At 44.6% G+C, this 20,710-nt stretch overlaps 1 protein-coding gene across 1 annotated transcript in view; it reads left to right on the top strand.

Annotated features, from left to right (window-relative positions):
* Positions 1-20,710, top strand: part of LOC311103056 (ryanodine receptor 3) — a gene marked incomplete at both ends in the record, with an annotated part of 229,346 nt that overhangs the window by 68,804 nt on the left and 139,832 nt on the right. Inside the window, 2 exons of the mRNA XM_084144572.1 lie at positions 522-641; positions 17,164-17,268. Coding sequence (XP_084000698.1) covers positions 522-641; positions 17,164-17,268 — 225 coding nt within the window. The remainder of the gene's footprint in view (positions 1-521; positions 642-17,163; positions 17,269-20,710) is intronic.

The raw sequence follows: 20,710 nt of genomic DNA on the forward strand, positions 1-20,710 counted from the left end.
TTTTCTTTAGCATTTGTGTCATCCTGTTCTCCTGTTCTGCATGGTGTGTCATCATGGCCTCATCGAGAAGCAATAAACTAGAAATCTTACCTCACCATTTTACCATGATTTCCTTGATATTTTAAGGTGCCTATTTTGCTGCTGGAAAATAGGGCCATTGAGAATATATGGTGGAGCCTTTTATTTTTATTTTTTTATTTTACATTTATTTAACTAGGCAAGTCAGTTAAGAACAAATTCTTATTTACAATGACGGCCTACACCGGCCAAACGTGAATCTTCAACCAGTAATACATGAACTGTAATGTTCCACAATTAAGTCAAATGTGCATGACCTTCCCTATCTACCTGTCCAGTGTCTGGGAAGATGAATCCCCTGTTTCCATAAAGGTCATAAACACACACTAGAGTCAAAGAGAAGTGAAGAATCTCCCTGTGTTAAAAGGTGGTTGGTGGGCTCCTGTTGAGGGCAGTGGTGGTTTTCCTCTCCTCCACTCACTCTGAAAATGTTGTCTTGACAGGATGATGAAGTGGTGCTCCAGTGTGTCGCCTGCATCCACAAGGAGAATCGCAAGTTCTGCTTGACAGCAGAGGGGCTCGGCAATCGACTGTGCTACCTTGAACCCACATCAGAGGCAAAGGTAGGCACAGAGAGACTACATACTGTGAAGGGGAATAGGCCTGTGACATTATTCGTTGTTTGTTTCTCTCAAACTGAAAGCTTATGCAAAGAAAATTAGACCGCATTTCAGAGTGGCTCTAGCTCTAAAATATAATCCAGTATTTCCTACCGGAAACTAACATTTAGAATGTGGAATCATTGCCCTTATCTTTTCACAGAGTGGCTGATTCTCATACAGTTGAGTGTAGATAATAAGGTTGTGAAACAGGGTGTATTTGAGTCAGAGATCAGGTCTTCTCAGGTGTTCTCCATAGTGCCCATTGAGTGGGATGTGAGAATCCCAGGGCTCAGCAAAGCTCCATGGTAACCACATATTCACTGATTTCAGAATTATTAAAGTCCATCTACACATAACCAGGGTATACGTGTAACCAGGGTGTACACGTAACCAGTGTATTCACGTAACCAGGGTCTTTACGTAACCAGGGTCTTCACGTTACCAGGGTGTACACGTAACCAGGGTCTACATGTAACCAGGGTCTACACGTAACCAGGGTCTACACACGTAACCAGTGACTACTCATAAAACCAGGGACACGCTGAGAGCAACACCGAGGCAGCTTACTGTACCACATCATAGAGCTGGCCGATATGGACAAAAATCCATATCGCAATAAATTGCCTGAATTGATGCGATAAACCATAAACCTACTTTTTTTTAATTATAATTTAAACTACTACTACTACTACTAGTTTGATGGTTGAAGCCATCAATTGTCCCATTAACAAACCCATATTAGCAAACTTATTTCATTTCAAACTTTACATTTGTCTAGTATAGGCCCATTATTGTAATGAACGATATCAGCAAAATGCCTGTGATAAGTAATCGGTATGGTTGGTGTCGATAATTGTCAGTCTAGAATCACTCGATTCTACGTGTTGTAACAATTGTTTTCAAAAATCTTCCTGATTGTACAGTGAGGGAAAAAAGTATTTGATCCCCTGCTGATTTTGTACGTTTGCCCACTGACAAAGAAATGATCAGTCTATAATGTTAATGGTAGGTTTATTTGAACAGTGAGAGACAGAATAAAAACAAAAACGCATGTCAAAAATGTTATAAATTGATTTGCATTTTAATGAGGGAAATAAGTATTTGACCCCCTCTCAATCAGAAAGATTTCTGACTCCCAGGTGTCTTTTATACAGGTAACGAGCTGAGATTAGGAGCACACTCTTAAAGGGAGTGCTCCTAATCTCAGCTTGTTACCTGTATAAAAGACACCTGTCCACAGAAGCAATCAATCAATCAGATTCCAAACTCTCCACCATGGCCAAGACCAAAGAGCTCTCCAAGGATGTCAGGGACAAGATTGTAGACCTACACAAGGCTGGAATGGGCTACAAGACCATCGCCAAGCAGCTTGGTGAGAAGGTGACAACAGTTGGTGCGATTATTCTCAAATGGAAGAAACACAAAAGAACTGTCAATCTCCCTCTGCCTGGGGCTCAATGCAAGATCTCACCTCGTGGAGTTGCAATGATCATGAGAACGGTGAGGAATCAGCCCAGAACTACACAGGAGGATCTTGTCAATGATCTCAAGGCAGCTGGGACCATAGTCACCAAGAAAACAATTGGTAACACAATATGCCGTGAAGGACTGAAATCCTGCAGCGCCCTTAAGGTCCCCCTGCTCAAGAAAGCACATATACAGGGCCGTCTGAAGTTTGCCAATGAACATCTGAATGATTCAGAGGAGAACTGGGTGAAAGTGTTGTGCTCAGATGAGACCAAAATCGAGCTCTTTGGCATCAACTCAACTCGCCGTGTTTGGAGGAGGAGGAATGCTGCCTATGACCCCAAGAACACCATCCCCACCGTCAAACATGGAGGTGGAAACATTATGCTTTGGGGGTGTTTTTCTGCTAAGGGGACAGGACAACTTCACTGCATCAAAGGGACGATGGACGGGGCCATGTACCGTCAAATCTTGGGTGAGAACCTCCTTCCCTCAGCCAGGGCATTGAAAATGGGTCGTGGATGGGTATTCCAGCATGACAATGACCCAAAACACACGGCCAAGGCAACAAAGGAGTGGCTCAAGAAGAAGCACATTAAGGTCCTGGAGTGGCCTAGCCAGTCTCCAGACCTTAATCCCATAGAAAATCTGTGGAGGGAGCTGAAGGTTCGAGTTGCCAGACGTCAGCCTCGAAACCTTAATGACTTGGCGAAGATCTGCAAAGAGGAGTGGAACAAAATCCTTCCTGAGATGTGTGCAAACCTGGTGGCCAACTACAAGAAACATCTGACCTCTGTGATTGCCAACAAGGGTTTTGCCACCAAGTACTAAGTCATGTTTTGCAGAGGGGTCAAATACTTATTTCCCTCATTAAAATGCAAATCAATTTATAACATTTTTTACATGCGTTTTTCTGAATTTATTTGTTGTTATTCTGTCTCTCACTGTTCAAATAAACCTACCATTAAAATTATAGAGTGATCATGTCTTTGTCAGTGGGGAAATGCACAAAATCAGCAGGGGATCAAATACTTTTTTCCCTCACTGTACTTCTCAGCAGGCCTCCAGTTTTATGATAATGCTCAATTTGGAGAAATTAGACCATGCTGTTTTGCTTGACTACTTCATAAATAAACTGTGGTTGTTTGCTATAATTGCTCAAAGCTGTAATGCAGCCTGGGACTTTGTCAGTGCATTTGTGGTTTGTGCCACTAATTGCAAAATGACTGCAAGTTATATAATGATCGATTGAGCGAGGGTTCATTGTTTTAAACACAAAATCTGAATTATTTGCATCAAAGGATCTAGGTAGGTCTCTCCTAATTTACTTACAACATGTGACAATTCTTACTATTTCAAAGCTGATTAGGTTCATTTGTCCCATTTTGTTTGTTTGTACTTTTGAAATACACTTGGAAAAAGAACACCACTGCAGTATAGGTCTATGAATGCATTGCAACATGGCACATCAAAGAACCCACTTTGCAGCGCTGCAGATAACCAAGTGACAATATTACACAGTGAAGACAGTGGTTGTTTCCCTCATCAGCACTTCCCCATTCCCATCCCTCTTTTACTGTAACATGGCATGATTGTTTTCCCACAGTAGAGCCTGTTGACAGTACGGGCTAATTGGACATTTCCGCATAGATTGTTATTTTAATCATAATCAACATTGTCTCTGATTATTTTCAGTGAGGCCGGAAAGCCTGACACACAGACACAGAGAACATAAGAGAGAGAGTGTAAGAGAGAGCGAGTGTGTGAGAGAGTATGGGGTGATAGTGATTTATGTATGCACTGCACAGCTACAGTATTCCCCCTCTTTACCCTTACCTAGGGATGGAAGGAGAGGCAGTTGGGAGGGTCCGGATGCTTCCATCCAAGAATGGATGGTAATTACACTAGACAGGTGTGATGGATGATCACACTGTCTGCTACTTTGTCTTCATTGCCTGGTGTTACAGTTTGTATGAAACACCATCATCCCCCAGCGACGAGACGAGGAAGGGAAAAAATTACGCAACTACCACTACAACCTAAGATCAGAATGAGCAGATTGACTTGGATGCCCCCCTCCCTAGTGATCAGACAAATCTACTTGTGGGGCGTACATACATTTTTGGATTAATTAATTAATGATATGTATCCATTGATTCTTGAAGAATATAACTTATAAATGCCTCATAAGCTTAGTTCAACTGTCATACCACATCAGAACCCAAAATATAAACTTGTTTTACTCCAATGTGTGTAAACAAAGTAAATGTAAACAAACACTGTATAGCCTAAAATTGCGCGGGGTGAGGATGGGGATTATTTAAGATACTCTTTGAAGAGGTAGTGTTTCTGGTGCTTTCGGAAGATGAGCAGGGACTCTGCTGTCCTAGCTTCAGGGGGAAGCTAGTTCCACCATTGGGGTGCCAGGACAGAGAAGATCTTGGACTGGGCTGAGTGGGAGCTGCCCTCCCGTAGGGGTGGGAGGGCCAAGAGACCAGATGTGGCAGAACGGAGTGCTCGGGTTGGGGTGCAGGGTTTGAGCATAGCCTGAAGGTAGGGAGGGGCAGTTCCTCTTGCTGTTCCGTAGGCAAGTACCATGGTCTTGTAGTAGATGCGAGCCTGGAAGCCAGTGGAGTGTGCGGAGGAGCGGGGTGACATGGGAGAACTTGGGAAGGTTGGAAACCAGGTGGGCTGCCGCATTCTGGATAAGTTGCAGGGGTTTGATGGCACAAGCGGGGAGCCCAGCCAACAGCGAGTTGCAGTAGTCCAGACGGGAGATGACAAGTGCCTGGATTAGGACCTGCGCCGCTTGCTGTGTGGGGTAGGGTCGTACTCTACGGATGTTGTAGAGCATGAACCTGCAGGAGCGAGTCACTGTTTTGATATTAGTAGAGAACTACAGGGTGTTGTCAAGGGTTACGCCAAGGTTCTTTGCACTCTGGGAGGGAGACACTGGAGTTGTCAACCGTGATTGAAATCTTTATGCGGGCAGGCCTTCCCCGGGAGGAAGAGCAGCTCCGTCTTGTTGAGGTGGTGGGCCGAAATCCAAACGGAGATATCTGCCAGGCACGTAGAGATGCGTGTCGCCACCTGGGTGTCAAAAGGAGAAAAGTAGTTGAGTGTCATTCGTATAGCATTGATAGGAGAGACCATGTGAGGATATGACGGAGCCGAGTAACTTGGTGTATAGAGAGAAGATTGCCTTAAACTGAGCCCTGGGGGACACCAGTAGTGAGAGTACGTGCTGCAGACTTAGATCCTCTCCACGTCACCTGGTAGGAGTGGCCTGCCAGGTAGGATGCAATCCAAGAGTGAGAGGGTGGAGAGGAGGATCTGATGGTTCATGGTGTCAAAGGCAGTGGATAGTTCTAGGGAAATGAGAACAGAGGAGAGAGAGTCAACTTTGGTGGAGCGCCTACGTGACACAGAAGCGACCAGTCTCGGTTGACTGACCCAACTTGAAGCCTGACTGATAGGGTCAAGAAGATCATTTTGAGAGATATAGCAAGCGAGTTGGTCAGAGACAGCATGCTCAAGTGTTTTGGAAATGAAATAAAAAAAGGGATACAGGTCTATAGTTTGATGTCAGGTGAGTCAAGTGTTGGTTTCTTGAGGAGAGGAGCGACTCGGGCCATTTTGAAGTCAGAGGTGACAGCCAGTGGTTAGGGATGAGTTGATGAGGGAAGTGAGGAATGTGAGAAGGTCTCCAGAGATGGTCTAAAGAAGGGAGGATGGGACGGGGTCGAGTGGGCAGATTGTCGGCGGCTGGACCACACTAGTTGCAGGATTTGATCTAGAGAGAGGGGAGAAAGCGGGCAAGGTGTAGGGTAGTTCTGTGTGAGTGGGACCAGTGGACTCAATAGGCTGAGTGAAGGAGGAGCCGATGTCGTCAACCTTCTTTTCAAAGCAGTTGACAAGGTCATCCGCAGAGAGGGAGGAGGCAGAGGGAGGAGAAGGTTGAAAAGAGTTTCCTAGGGTTAGAGGTATAAGCTTGAAATGTATAGTGATAGAATGTGGCTTTCACAGTGGATAAGAGGAAGATAAGGTGGAGAGGAGGGAGTGAAAGGATAATGGGTCTTCCAGAAGTTTAGTTTTCCTCCATGTTTGCTTAGATGCCCGCAGCCTTGTTCTGTACGATCGCAATGAGTCACTCAGCCACGGAGCAGGAGGGGAGGGCCGAGCCAGCTGGGAAGAAAGGGGACAGTGCGATTCATAGGATGTGGAAAGGGAGGAGAGTAGGGCCGAAGAGGCAGAATCAGGAGACAAGAGGGAGAAGGATTTAACAGAAGGGAAAGATGATAGGAAACAAAAGTAGAGAGAAGTGGGAGAGAGAGAGCGAAGATTGCTACGGCGCATGACCATCTGTGTAGGGGCTGAGTGGCTAAGGTTGGAGGAAAGGGAGGGTGAAACCACTCTCCCTCCAATTCAGCTACTGATTACCAAAACAAGTCACAAATTGCCCTGCCCCCTAATCCTGGTTGATGTGTCAACAACTATCTGCAAATTATGAGCAAGCCAGCCCCATCCCCCCGCTTTTTACCGAAACAGTGGTGGGGAGATAACTTTTAGCTATTGTTTCAACTGTTGATTGCTGCTTAAACTGTGACTCAATCAGCTAATGAATAAGCAGTTGATTGTGATTTATGGCTAGCTGCTCTTCCCTGTCCGCTATCCCATGGTAGGACCACCAGAGAGCTGAAGCCCGAATCTCAAAATCAACAATACACGTCTGTACTGTAAAGTAAATGTTTACTTAATGAGATGGCCAATCAACATTTAGATGAGATGATAATTTAGCCAATGACTTATAGGTTTCTGAACTAATGCACAGTATGTGCTCTGCCACTATGGCCCATTCAATCCGGCCCGAGGGAGGTTTGAGTAAAAAACTCCAGACCAGTCTTGAATGTCTATATTTTCAAATAACTGCCCATTTTCTGGCCCGCAAATTGATTTTGACAAACAAATCGGTCCCAAAAAAATCCCTAGAGCCAAAACGTTTCCCCCCCTGCATTATGGTGAACACGAAGGAGGTATATTGATAGGTAATCTATTTGGGGCAATCAAAGTGAAAGAGGTGGGTAACCCTTTGGACCTCCTCCCCAGAGAAGATGGGAAGCCGCGTTTAGCTGCTCCCCTCCCACAGCATGGGCCATAAACCAGAGAGCAGTGTGTAGACAAGCAGCCGTAAAGCTGTCTTCATGATATGCCCTCTCAGATTGAGGACACACAGGTCTACACCCCCAGAGCCCCAACACCCTTCTCATTACCGGACCGCTCCACTCTGCTGTCAGAGGTCGCCTGTTATTCACCTAGGGAAACCAGGGTGTGGAGGAGCAGATTCCTCCCTGCTACCCCATATTGTGTTTCCTGTCATGGAAATTCTAATGAATAATGAGGAGAGACAAGGTCAATCACCAATCAGGATATTACTTTATTAAACGTTTGTTCTACTCCTCCAGACTATCTCTATCTCAGTTACACACACCACATCTTGTCTATGAAATGCATTCCAGGTGACTACCTCATGAAGCTGGTTGAGAGAATGCCAAGAGTGTGCAAAGCTGTCATCAAGGCGAAGGGTGGCTATTTGAAGAATCTGAAATGTAAAATATATTTTTATTTGTTTAGCACTTTTTTGGTTACTACATGATTCCATATGTGTTATTTCATAGTTTTGATGTCTTCACTATTATTCTACAATCTAGAAAATAGTAAAAATGAAGAAAAACCCTTGAATGAGTAGGTGTTCTAAAACTTTTGACCGATAGTGTATATCACTCGATACACTTCACACGTCTCCCGAGTGGCGCAGTGGTCTAAGGCACTGCATCGCAGTGCTAGCTGTGCCACTAGAGATCCTGGTTCGAGTCCAGGCTCTGTCGCAGCCGGCCGCAACCGGGAGAACCATGGGCGGCGCACAATTGGTCCAGCGTCGTCCAAGGTAGGGGAGGGTTTGGCCGGCAGGGATGTGGGTTTGTTTCCCACGGGGGGCCATTATGAAAAAAAAATAAACAAATAAAGTATGCATTCACTAACTGTAAGTCGCTCTGGATAAGACTAAAATGTAAACATTTAAATGTATATATCACTCAAGGTGTGTAAAACTTCAATCCAAAAACCTTCAGAGGACTGGTAACTCCCCCATTTTTGACACATTATTCATAATGTGATTAATGTGTAAAAAACAACAACACTGCAAATCAAATTAGAATTACTACCCTTAATAACTCAGTTAAATTTCATTCAAGGAATAGAAAAATAGACTAGAGACAGGTCTATCCTTCTCGAGGTCCGAATTTCACATATAAACATTAATTATAAACTTCTCTGGAAGTATAAGTATTACAAATTACCTTCAAATGAGTATTACATATTACCTTTAAATCATCACCCACCATCTCTCGGCTTTCCAGTGAGGGTGATCAAACCACACTAGAAAGTCAGGACATAGGTCAGACATCATTGTCACGATCGTCAAACAGAGATGAGGACCAAGGCGCAGCGTTGCAGGCAAACATACTCTTTAATTAGAGACACGATCAAAAAACAACAAACGATACGTGACAGTTCACGGTCTAACATAAACAGACTTGAAACAAGATCCCACAAACACAAATGGGAAACAGACAGTTTAAATATGGCTCCCAATCAGAGACAACCAACGACAGCTGACACTCGTTGCCTCTGATTGGGAGCCACTCAGGCCAACATAGAAATACACATACTAGATAAACAAATGAAATGCACACCCTGGCTCAACATACAAGTGTCCCCAGAGCCAGGGCGTGACAGTACCCCCCCTAAAGGCGCGGACTCCGACCGCGCCCACCAAACACCACAGGGGAGGGACCGGGTGGGCACTCCGCTTAGGCGGCGGATCCGGCTCCGGGCCTGATCCCCGCTCCCTCTCCAACCCCCCAAAGTACCCCTGGTCCGGTCTGGCCCCGCTGGCCGGAGCTGGACTGCACACTGGTGGAGCGGATTGCTCTAGCTCCGGCGTGAAGCATCTGACCGGTGCCGGACCAGCCACCAGTGGAACAGGCACGGGCCGTGCCGGACTGACGACGCACACCACTGGCTTGGTGTGGGGAGCAGGAGCGGGCCGCGCCGGGCTGACGAAACGCACCACTGACTTGGTGCGGGGAGCAGGAGCGGGCCGGACCGGGCTGACGAAGCGCACCACTGACTTGGTGCGGGGAGCAGGAACGGGCCGTGCCGGGCTGACGAAACGCACCACTGACTTGGTGCGGGGAGCAGGAGCGGGCCGGACCGGGCTGACGAAGCGCACCACTGACTTGGTGCGGGGAGCAGGAACGGGCCGTGCCGGGCTGACGAAACGCACCACTGGCTTGGTGCGGGGAGCAGGAGCGGGCCGGACCGAGCTGACGAAGCGCACCACTGACTTGGTGCGGGGAGCAGGAACGGGCCGTGCCGGGCTGACGAAGCGCACCACTGACTTGGTGCGGGGAGCAGGAACGGGCCGTGCCGGGCTGACGAAGCGCACCACTGACTTGGTGCGAGTGGCAGGAACAGGCCGGACCGTACTGGGAACACACACCACTGGCCCTACGTGGGGATCAGGAACAGGCCGGACCGGACTGGCAACACACGCCAGTACCTCTCACCGTGCCTCTACATCCTCCTTCCCCCTGGTGACCAGTGACTCCCGTAACCTGGCGGCCTCCTGCTGCCTCGTCGTCCACGGCGTTAGCCCCCCCCTAAAAAATTTATGGGCTTCACTCCTACCCGTGGACCAGGTCTCCATGCTCCTCGCCAGCCTTTCGCCCTTCTGCCTCAACGTCAAGCCCCTCTCTTCCTCACATGGCTTGACCCAGTCGAGGAGGCGAAGGAGATCCGCTAGAGATCTCTCAGGCGCTGGCTCCTGGACTTGCTGCTTGGTCCAGTCTTGGTGGGATGTTCTGTCACGATCGTCAAACAGAGATGAGGACCAAGGCGCAGCGTTGCAGGCAAACATACTCTTTAATTACAGACACGATCAAAAAACAACAAACGATACGTGACAGTTCACGGTCTAACATAAACAGACTTGAAACAAGATCCCACAAACACAAATGGGAAACAGACAGTTTAAATATGGCTCCCAATCAGAGACAACCAACGACAGCTGACACTCGTTGCCTCTGATTGGGAGCCACTCAGGCCAACATAGAAATACACATACTAGATAAACAAATGAAATGCACACCCTGGCTCAACATACAAGTGTCCCCAGAGCCAGGGCGTGACAATCATTCAAACCATTCAACTAAGTATTTATTTATATATTATACTAATTATTTAAAAACAGTCAAACATTTCATACATTTCGTATCCAAGGGTTACAGTAAGTTACATCAGTACATTTCTTATCAAAAGAATTCATGTGTTCAATTAAAACTCAGAAAATGAACTTCAGAAAATTCCATGTGTGCGCCTTTAAGATACCTCGGCTCTAACCCGTGAAAAAAACCACTAAACCAAATGAAATAGTCCACTCAAAACACGTATTAACACCACTAACAAATATTCATAACAAGTGTGTTGTGTGTGGGTATTTGCAAACCATAGGGCAAAAACAAACAAAAATGGCCTTATTTAATTTGGGTGCTCCCTTTACGGCCGAATCCGGATATCTTTCTACCACAGTCTCGGGAAACAGTCTTAGTCAGTAACACAGATCCTATGCCTATTGAAATGACAAATAAATCCCGCAAATAACCCAATTACAATGGTTTGTAGTCTTAACATCTGACACATAATAACGACTCCATTACCAGAAAATAGCCTTAAAGGTCCTCCAAGTGTTTCTTGGCAAAGATCTCACATGCTCAAAGGAAATAAATTAGAAGTCAACAAGTTAAATCTAAATTCATTAAATTGGAAACAGATCTGGCGAGTTTAATAAAAGCGGATTATCTTTTCCCTTGCGACATAATGCAATTCCTTTATTACATCACTTTCGCTTCGTAATGATTATTATTTTGATGGAAAACCCTAACTTAGGCTTTGTACTACGTTATAAGTTACGTCGAGAGTCCATTGATTCGCTCTTACTGCGGAAAAAAAACTAATTTCAGGCCATATGGGCAGTTCTATTTCTTACATATTGTACCCGGACAGAGAAAATCCCATAAGCGTTTTATAGTTACATCAATTCCCCATATTTTTCAAAAGTGGACATACCCCAATCAGTTTCTGAGACTATTGCCCAGATAATTCTCTAACATTGTCTTTATCAAATGATCCATAAATGGGACCAACTCAGAAAACGTGTATAAAAAATTTTCCACCCTGCCGTACGTCTACGTTTGGGTGCGCAAGTTGGTATATTATCATAATGTCCATTATTACTTTATCAAAACTCTAATAATCGATTATACACACATACAATTTGACATATTTTCATATATTCACAGAATCTATACATAACGTTAGAAATCTTAAGTACTCACATCAACCATTCCATATGCGTTTCCAACGACTCTCCATCGCCATACTACCAGCGGGAAAAAACCTCAAGTTTCCCGGACGCTGCCTGGCAGGTCATGGGAATAATGCTCCACACGTATCCTCAACAGTTCTCTAGACTCCCAGAAATTATAGACTTGCCGCTACTTTCTAAAATAACATCCTGTGATATTACTAGTAGTCCCAGACTATGATGGCAGTGTTGGACGGAACCCCACGATAACGTTATATATCGAAACGTATTATCCCAATTTAAATCAGCTTATTATACAAATGTCTATATGTTATTATCCAAACTTAAGATTAACACTTATTTCTACACTCACACAACACTCATATCACATTCACACACACATTGAAACACGAACACACAGGGGAATGAGACAGACGATTTCAAACCCTGTCTATATGAACAGGGAAACCCATACCATTATCAAAATATTGCTTAATTAGTGGTCCCAAAACCAGGGTGTTGTCTCCACACTGGGATATTGCCTACTGCGATTACTGTGGTATAGATTCTCTTATATCTATCCAAATGTGCAAAACTACCAACAGAGTACCCATGTCTCCTATCTAACTATGTGACATGGTCCCAAAAATCTAATCTTACCTCGTATTTTCTAACTTCCACTTCAGGTGAAGTGCCAGGAATAACAAAACACTCACAATAACACCTAACAATAGTAACCCAGGGCATACCTGTAAACCTCATTTATCAAAACATTTAATCAAAACATTACACGTTATAATTTGAACTTCACCAAGCCAGGTGACCTCGTAAGGCGTCACCTGCACTCTAGTCCCTCGTTCAATACATTAACCTCACCAGTCCTACTGTGATCAACCCAGTACCACGAATCTGGACTTTTGGTCGCCCACAACTGGCTAATTAACAATTATGTCCAAGGATAGCTCACTTAAGAACACTCCTATCAACTCAACGCAGGCCTGCTAGTTAACCTCAGCTGTGGCCCTCTTCAGGAAGACCTCGCTCTGAGCGTACCTTCAACAGGGGCTTCTTAACCTATTGGGAGATTGTCCAAGCTCACCTCTCTCAGTACTATGTTTGGGATCTGACATCCACACGTGCCCACTTCCTCTCAGATCTTAGGCGGGTCCAGCTGCTCTAAAGGAGCATGGTTTTCCCTGAGATCCCATTTCTGATCTCCTGTGCACAATTTATTGAGGTCTTCAGGAGCGGTCAACAGGTGAAGTGCAGAGCCATTCCTCGTCGCCAAAATTGTCGTGGAAATTCTAATCAATAATGAGGAGAGACAAGGTCAATCACCAATCAAGATATTACTTTATTCAAAACTTATCAGTAAGGTAGTAAGTGAGGCTGGTCGACCCAACACTTTTGAGTGTTGATGCAAGGATGAGAACAAACAATGAAATGTTTGTTCTACTCCTCCAGGCTATCTCTCTCTCGGTTACACACAACACATCTTGTCTATGGAATGCAGGCTGTAGCCATCATAAATCAATTGTCAGCTCAAGCTATCTCTAGTGACCATACGCCCAGATTAGCTGCAGGGAGCTAAAGTGGAGACCATCCCTTTAGAAAAACACAGCATTAGTAGAACAGAAATGTCTTACTATTTGTTACAGTGAGGGGAAAAAAGTATTTGATCCCCTGCTGATTTTGTACGTTTGCCCACTGACAAAGAAATGATCAGTCTATACTTTTAATGGTAGGTTTATTTGAACAGTGAGAGACAGAATAACAACAAAAAAATCCAGAAAAACGCATGTCAAACATTTTATAAATTGATTTTTCATTTTAATGAGGGAAATAAGTATTTGACCCCCTCCGAATCAGAAAGATTTCTGGCTCCCAGGTGTCTTTTATACAGGTAACGAGCTGAGATTAGGAGCACACTCTTAAAGGGAGTGGTCCTAATCCCAGTTTGTTACCTGTATAAAAGACACCTGTCCACAGAAGCAATCAATAAATCAGATTCCAAACTCTCCACCATGGCCAAGACCAAAGAGCTCTCCAAGGATGTCAGGGACAAGATTGTAGACCTACACAAGGCTGGAATGGGCTACAAGACCATCGCCAAGCAGGTTGGTGAGAAGGTGACAACAGTTGGTGTGATTATTTGCAAATGGAAGAAACACAAAATAACTGTCAATCTCCCTCGGCCTGGGGCTCCATGCAAGATCTCACCTCGTGGAGTTGCAATGATCATGCGAATGGTGAGGAATCAGCCCTGAACTACACGGGAGGATCTTGTCAATGATCTCAAGGCAGCTGGGACCATAGTCACCAAGAAAACAATTGGTAACATACTATGCCGTGAAGGACTGAAATCCTGCAGCGCCCGCAAGGTCCCCCCTGCTCAAGAAAGCACATATACATGCCCGTCTGAAGTTTGCCAATGAACATCTGAACTCAATTCGCCGTGTTTGGAGGAGGAGGAATGCTGCCTATGACCCCAAGAACACCATCGCCACCGTCAAACATGGAGGTGGAAACATTATGCTTTGGGGATGTTTTTCTGCTAAGGGGACAGGACAACTTCACCGCATCAAAGGGACGATGGATGGGGTCATGTAACGTCAAATCTTGGGTGAGAACCTCCTTCCCTCAGCCAGGGCATTGAAAATGGGTCGTGGATGGGTATTCCAGCATGACAATGACCCAAAACACACGGCCAAGGCAACAAAGGAGTGGCTCAAGAAGAAGCACATTAAGGTCCTGGAGTGGCCTAGCCAGTCTCCAGACCTTAATCCCATAGAAAATCTGTGGAGGGAGCTGAAGGTTCGAGTTGCCAAACGTCAGCCTCGAAACCTTAATGATTTGGAGAAGATCTGCAAAGAGGAGTGGGACAAAATCCCTCCTGAGATGTGTGCAAACCTGGTGGCCAACTACAAGAAACGTCTGACCTCTGTGATTGCCAACAAGGGTTTTGCCACCAAGTACTAAGTCATGTTTTGCAGAGGGGTCAAATACTTATTTCCCTCATTAAAATGCAAATCAATTTATAACATTTTTGACATGCGTTTCTCTGGATTTTTGTTGTTGTTATTCTGTCTCTCACTGTTCAAATAAACCTACCATTAAAATTATAGACTGATCATGTCTTTGTCAGTGGGCAAACGTACCAAATCAGCAGGGGATCAAATACTTTTTTCCCTCACTGTAACTATATAATTTAACTATTAATATCAAACAAATCAGGTAAACACGTAATTTTTCTCTCACATTCCCCAACAGCATGCCAAGAAAGTGGTCCTCTGTAGCTCAATTGGTAGAGCATGGCGCTTGTAATGCCAGGGTAGTGGGTTCGATCCCCGTGACCACCCATACGTAAAAATTTATGCACACATGACTGTAAGTTGCTTTGGATAAAAGCGTCTGCTAAATGGCATATTATATTATATTATAAGAAAGAGTGGATCAGGAGAGGTATTTCTAGAAAAACAACTTGCCTCTGGGTGGGGTGCCGATCAAATGGAAGCTGAGTTTTTACAGTGTTTCTGCTTCTGTGGTTGTAAATCATGGTTGTGTGTGTGTGTGTTTTGACTATAAAACGGTGGTTATCTCAAAACGACCTGCTTAATGATTAAAGTGAAGTCGGGGTACATTACTTTAAGCCATTTTGACATACAGTATCTTTGACATCTCTGAAGCTGATGCTTGAGGCTGCCCTGAGAGAGACACTTGGCTTCCGGTACGGCAGGGGTAGGCAACTAGATACAGCCGTGGGACGATTTTTGTCGGCCCGAATGGTTGGGGGGCCGACAAAAATTGACCACAACTATGTCAAAAAAATGTCATACCTTGATTACATTGAGACACAATCATATATTTTTTAAACTCTGGGAATACTTGGGAACAGATTTCCTAAATTCTTATATATTTTTGCTGAATTCTTGGTGATTTTACAGTCTTTTCTGACCAAAAACTAAAACTTTTTTTTACTAAACACTTTAGGGGGCCAAAAATAATCACTTGCCTGATGCCGACCCCTGCGGTACGGCACGTGTCATTACAAATCACGTCATTTCTGTTTTGCTGGAGTAAATCCACTGTCCTGACGCCGGTGGTCAAGCTCTCTGGATCTATACTCCACCATGATTTAAATGTGCATAATTAAAATGCCTAGAGAACAGATAGCTGCATCGATACAGCTCTATATTTTTTCACATATTGACTTAGTTTTACCTGAGTGCAGCAAGCAGGTAGCCTATCAGCGTAGCAGAAATAGGTTGTCTGAAGTTCCAATTTAAAGTTAGATTTACTTCTAACAAGGTGAACTAGTTTAGCCAAGTTGCTACTTAAAAAGGAGTACGGTGTGTTTTTGGTGTGCATCATTTATCTTGTAGCGGTGCAGGTCACTAAGTATCACCCTCTCTGCCTCATTCTGTCAGACTGCTGCCCTGTCCTGTATGGAGAAGGGATGGGGGCTCCACTCTCTCGCTCTGTCTCTTTGTGCTCTCAGTCTCACAGATTCATACACTCTGTGAGTGTGTGCTCTAGTTTGACCAAGATCCACATACACCGGTACTATAGGCACTGGCTGCAATCAGGGTTGGGGTGAATTCCATTTAAATTCCAATCAATTTAGAAAGTAAACCAAATTCCAATTCCACATTTTCATAATTGGAAAGCATTGAAGATAATTGGAATTTCAGTGTACTTCCTGAATTTACTGGAATTTAAATGGAATTGACCCCAACCCGAGCTGTAAGAATTTGGAATTGGCCACCCCGATCAGTTGATAAATATTTGTTTTATTAATAGCTAAAGCTACCCTTGGTCGAATTAGTAATGTATAAACTTTACCTTTCAATTTAAATGAAAACTTTAGTTGAAAAGTTGCATCACGTAGAACAGGCTGGGTTGACCGGCCTCCATAATTTTTTAAGGAGCAGCATAGAGACAAATGACCGCGTCAGTCGCACTGTTTTATCCTCAAAGCGGGCAAAGAACTTGTTTAGCTTGTCTGGCAGCAAGCCGTCGGTGTCCGCGACGTGGCTGGTTTTCCTATTGTAGTCCGTGATGGTCTGTAAACCCTGCCACATACGTCTCGTGTCTGAGCCGTTGAATTGCGACTCCACTTTGTCTCGATATTGACGTTTGCCTGTTTGATTGCCTTGCGGAGGGAACGACCACTCTGTTTGTATTCTGCCATATTCCCCGTCACCTTGCCATGGTTAAATGCGGTGGTTCGTGTTTTCAGTTATTCGCGAATGCTGCCATCTATCCACATTTCTGGTTAGGGTAGGTTTTAATAGTCACAGTGGGTACGACATCTCCTATACACTTCCTTATAAACCCGGGTTTGTTATGATTATTAGTCATGGATGTTATGGGCAAATGTGCTCAGGGAACAACACGCTCAGTCACAGTCTGTGACTAAACAATCTGAGGACCGGGCATCACTACTGACCAAAAATAAGCCTTATTCTGGGTTTCCATTCAATCTACATTTCATATTTTAGCCTTTTCAACACAGTTTGAAATTCTCACTTGTAATTGCCTATTGTCTACTGCATACAACCCTAACCCTGATCTCCCGCCTCTCTCTTCCAGTATGTCCCTCCAGACCTGTGCATCTGCAACTTTGTGCTGGAGCAGTCTCTCTCTGTGCGGGCCTTGCAGGAGATGCTGGCTAAGACTGGCCAGAACAGTGAGGGGGTGAGTACTGACCCTCTACCACACCATCTATACACACAGGCCACACACCCATTCACACTCCCACCCCAGGGCAGACAGCAGAGAGAAGTATTTTCACAGAGTGTTCTCTGCCCAAAGGGAAACTACTGAACATCCCCTGTTTCACATATTCCATTTGATTAATTTCAGGATTTCAGGGTAGGAGAAGACAAACATTTTATGAAATTGTTTATTACGATGACTGGAGTTGCCTCAGTTTTATGTTCAAACACTTTTTTTTCTCTTTGAGAGGGATTAATGAGAGGAATTGACCTATTACATTGGCCTGGAGACCTGGGCGCTGGGAGGTTGAGCCCTCCATGAATAGTAATGTGGATGAAAGTCGTCAGGAGGCAAAGGTCCTCTTATTTGCTGTAGCTTTCCTGAAGTGTTTCTGCCCTGTGCTGCTCAGTTACCCATTTGATTAACAATGAGGCTGAAAAGAAAAGCTCTCAAAGCTACAGTATCATTTCCACTATAGAGCATAATTGCACTGTAACTACCTTTATACACCACGCACAGAGAAGCAAACAAGTCCAAATGACAGAGCTACTGTCGCATACACACACCTGAGGCAATGGAGGCAATCTCATTGAATGGACATACACATGGCCATTGTTGAGTTCATATGTGTATATACTATAGCTAATGTAGTTGTAGTCAAAGCAGGTCTCAACACTACCTCCCTATCTCCTCTGAACAGGCAGTTACAGTAAGTACAAAGGATGAATTACCTATTTCCTTAGTCTACAGTCATGTGTTTGGGAGATTGTAATTACAAGGCAGCCCTACAGAAACACAGCATTACCACGCTGCTCTCTCCATGCTCCTCTTGCTGGGAGCAACCTAAATGCTGCCTCTCCTAAAATGTAATGTTTAATGTTTCAAAGGAAGGATGGGGGTAGATATAATGGTGCCGTTTTACCAATTGTGCTATTGTGTGTGTTTTTCCGCGTTATTTGTAACTTATTTTATACATAATGTTTCTGCCACCGTCTCCTATGACTGAAAAGAGCTTCTGGATATAAGGACAGGGATTACTCACCTCGTACTGGACGAAGATTTTTTTCTTTAACGAGTCGGATGTGAAGGATTTACTTCAGACACCCGACAAGGCCCAAATCCCTGTCATTCGCATGAGAAGAGACGGAGATATCAAATCAAATCAAATGTATTGGTCACATACACATGATTAGCAGATGTTATTGCGAGTGTAGCGAAATGCTTGTGCTTCTGGTTCCAACAGTGCAGTAATATCTAGCAAGTAATATCTAACAGTTCCACAAGAAATATCTAATATACACAAATCTAAGTAAAGGAATGGAATAAGAATATATAAATATATGGATGAGCAATGTCATTGTCAGAGCGGCATAGGCTAAGATGCAATAAATAGTATAGAATACAGTATATACATATGAGATGAGTAATGCAAGATATGTAAACATTATTAAAGTGGCATTATTAAAGTGACTAGTGTTCCATTTATTAAAGTGGCCAGTGATTTTCAAGTCTGTATGTAGGCAGCAGCACATCTGTGCTAGTGATGGCTGTTTAACAGTTTGATGGCCTTGAGATAGAAGCTGTTTTTCAGTCTCTCGGTCCCAGCTTTGATGCACCTGTACTGACCTCGCCTTCTGGATGATAGCGGGGTGAACAGGCAGTGGCTCGGGTGGTAGTTGTCCTTGATTATCTTTTTGGCCTTCCTGTGACATCAGGTGCTGTAGGTGTCCTGGAGGGCAGGTAGTTTGCCCCCGGTGATGCGTTGTGCAGACCGCACCACCGTCTGGAGAGCCCTGCGGTTGTGGGTGGTGCAGTTGCCGTACCAGGCGGTGATACAGCCCGACAGGATGCTCTCAATTGTGCATCTGTAAAAGTTTGTGAGGGTTTTAGGTGACAGGCCAAATTTCTTCAGCCTCCTGAGGTTGAAGAGATGCTGTTGCGCTTTCTTCACCACACTGTCTGTGTGGGTGGACCATTTCAGTTTGTCAGTGATATGTACGCCGAGGAACTTAAAACTTTCCACCTTCTCGACTGCTGTCCCATCGACGTGGCTAGGGGGGTACTCCATCTTCTGTTTGCTGAAGTCCACAATCATCTCCTTTGTTTTTTTTACGTTGAGTGAGCGTTTATTTTCCTGACACCACACTCCGAGAGCCCTCACCTCCTCCCTGTCGGCTTTCTCATCGTTGTTGGTAATCAAGCCTACTACTGTTGTGTCGTCTGCAAACTTGATGATTGAGTTCGAGGCATGCATGGCTACGCAGTCATGGGTGAACAGGGAGTACAGGAGGGGGCTGAGCACACACCCTTGTGGAGCCCCAGTGTTGAGGATCAGTGAAGTGGAGGTGTTGTTTCCTACCTTCCCCACCTGGGGACGGCCCATCAGGAAGTCCAGGACCCAATTGCACAGGGCGGGGTTGAGACCCAGGGCCTCAAGCTTAATGATGAGCTTGGAGGGTACTATGGTGTTGAATGCTGAGCTATAGTCAATGAACAGCATTCTTACATAGGTATTCCTCTTGTCCAGATGGGATAGGGCAGTGTGCAGTGTGATGACGATTGCGTCGTCTCTGGACCTATTGGGGCGATAAGCAAATTGAAGTGGGTCTAGAGTGACAGGTAAGGTGGAGGTGATATGATCCTTGACTAGTCTCTCAATGCACTTCTTTTTTATTTTTATTTTTTATTTCACCTTTATTTAACCAGGTAAGCCAGTTGAGAACAAGTTCTCATTTACAACTGCGACCTGGCCAAGATAAAGCAAAGCAGTGCGATAAAAACAACAACACAGAGTTACATATGGGGTAAACAAAACATAAAGTCAAAAATACAAACAGAAAATATATATACAGTGTGTGTGAATGTAGTAAGTTATGGAGGTAAGGCAATAAATAGGCCATAGTGCAAAATAGTTACAATTTCGTATTAACACTGGAATGATACATGTGCAAAAGATGATGTGCTAATAGAGATACTGGGGTGCAAATGAGCAAAATAAATAACAATATGGGGATGAGGTAGTTGGGTGGGCTCATTTCAGAATGACTGTGTACAGGTGCAGTGATCGGTAAGCTGCTCTGACAACTGACACTTAAAGTTAGTGAGGGAGATAAGAGTCTCCAGCTTCAGAGATTTTTGCAGTTTGATCCAGTCATTGGCAGCAGAGAACTGGAAGGAATGGCGGCCAAAGGAGGTGTTGGCTTTGGGGATGACCAGTGAGATATACCTGCTGGAGCGCAGTCTACGGGTGGGTGTTGCTATGGTGACCACTGAGCTAAGGTAAGACGGGAATTTGCCTAGCAGTGATTTATAGATGACCTGGAGCCAGTGGGTTTGGCGACGAATATGTAGTGAGGGCCAGCCAACAAGAGCATACAGGTCACAATGGTGGGTAGTATATGGGGCTTTGGTGACAAAACGG

The sequence above is a fragment of the Coregonus lavaretus genome, assembly GCF_964263955.1.
Source record: "Coregonus lavaretus genome assembly, chromosome: 27".
NCBI classification, from domain to species: domain Eukaryota; kingdom Metazoa; phylum Chordata; class Actinopteri; order Salmoniformes; family Salmonidae; genus Coregonus; species Coregonus lavaretus.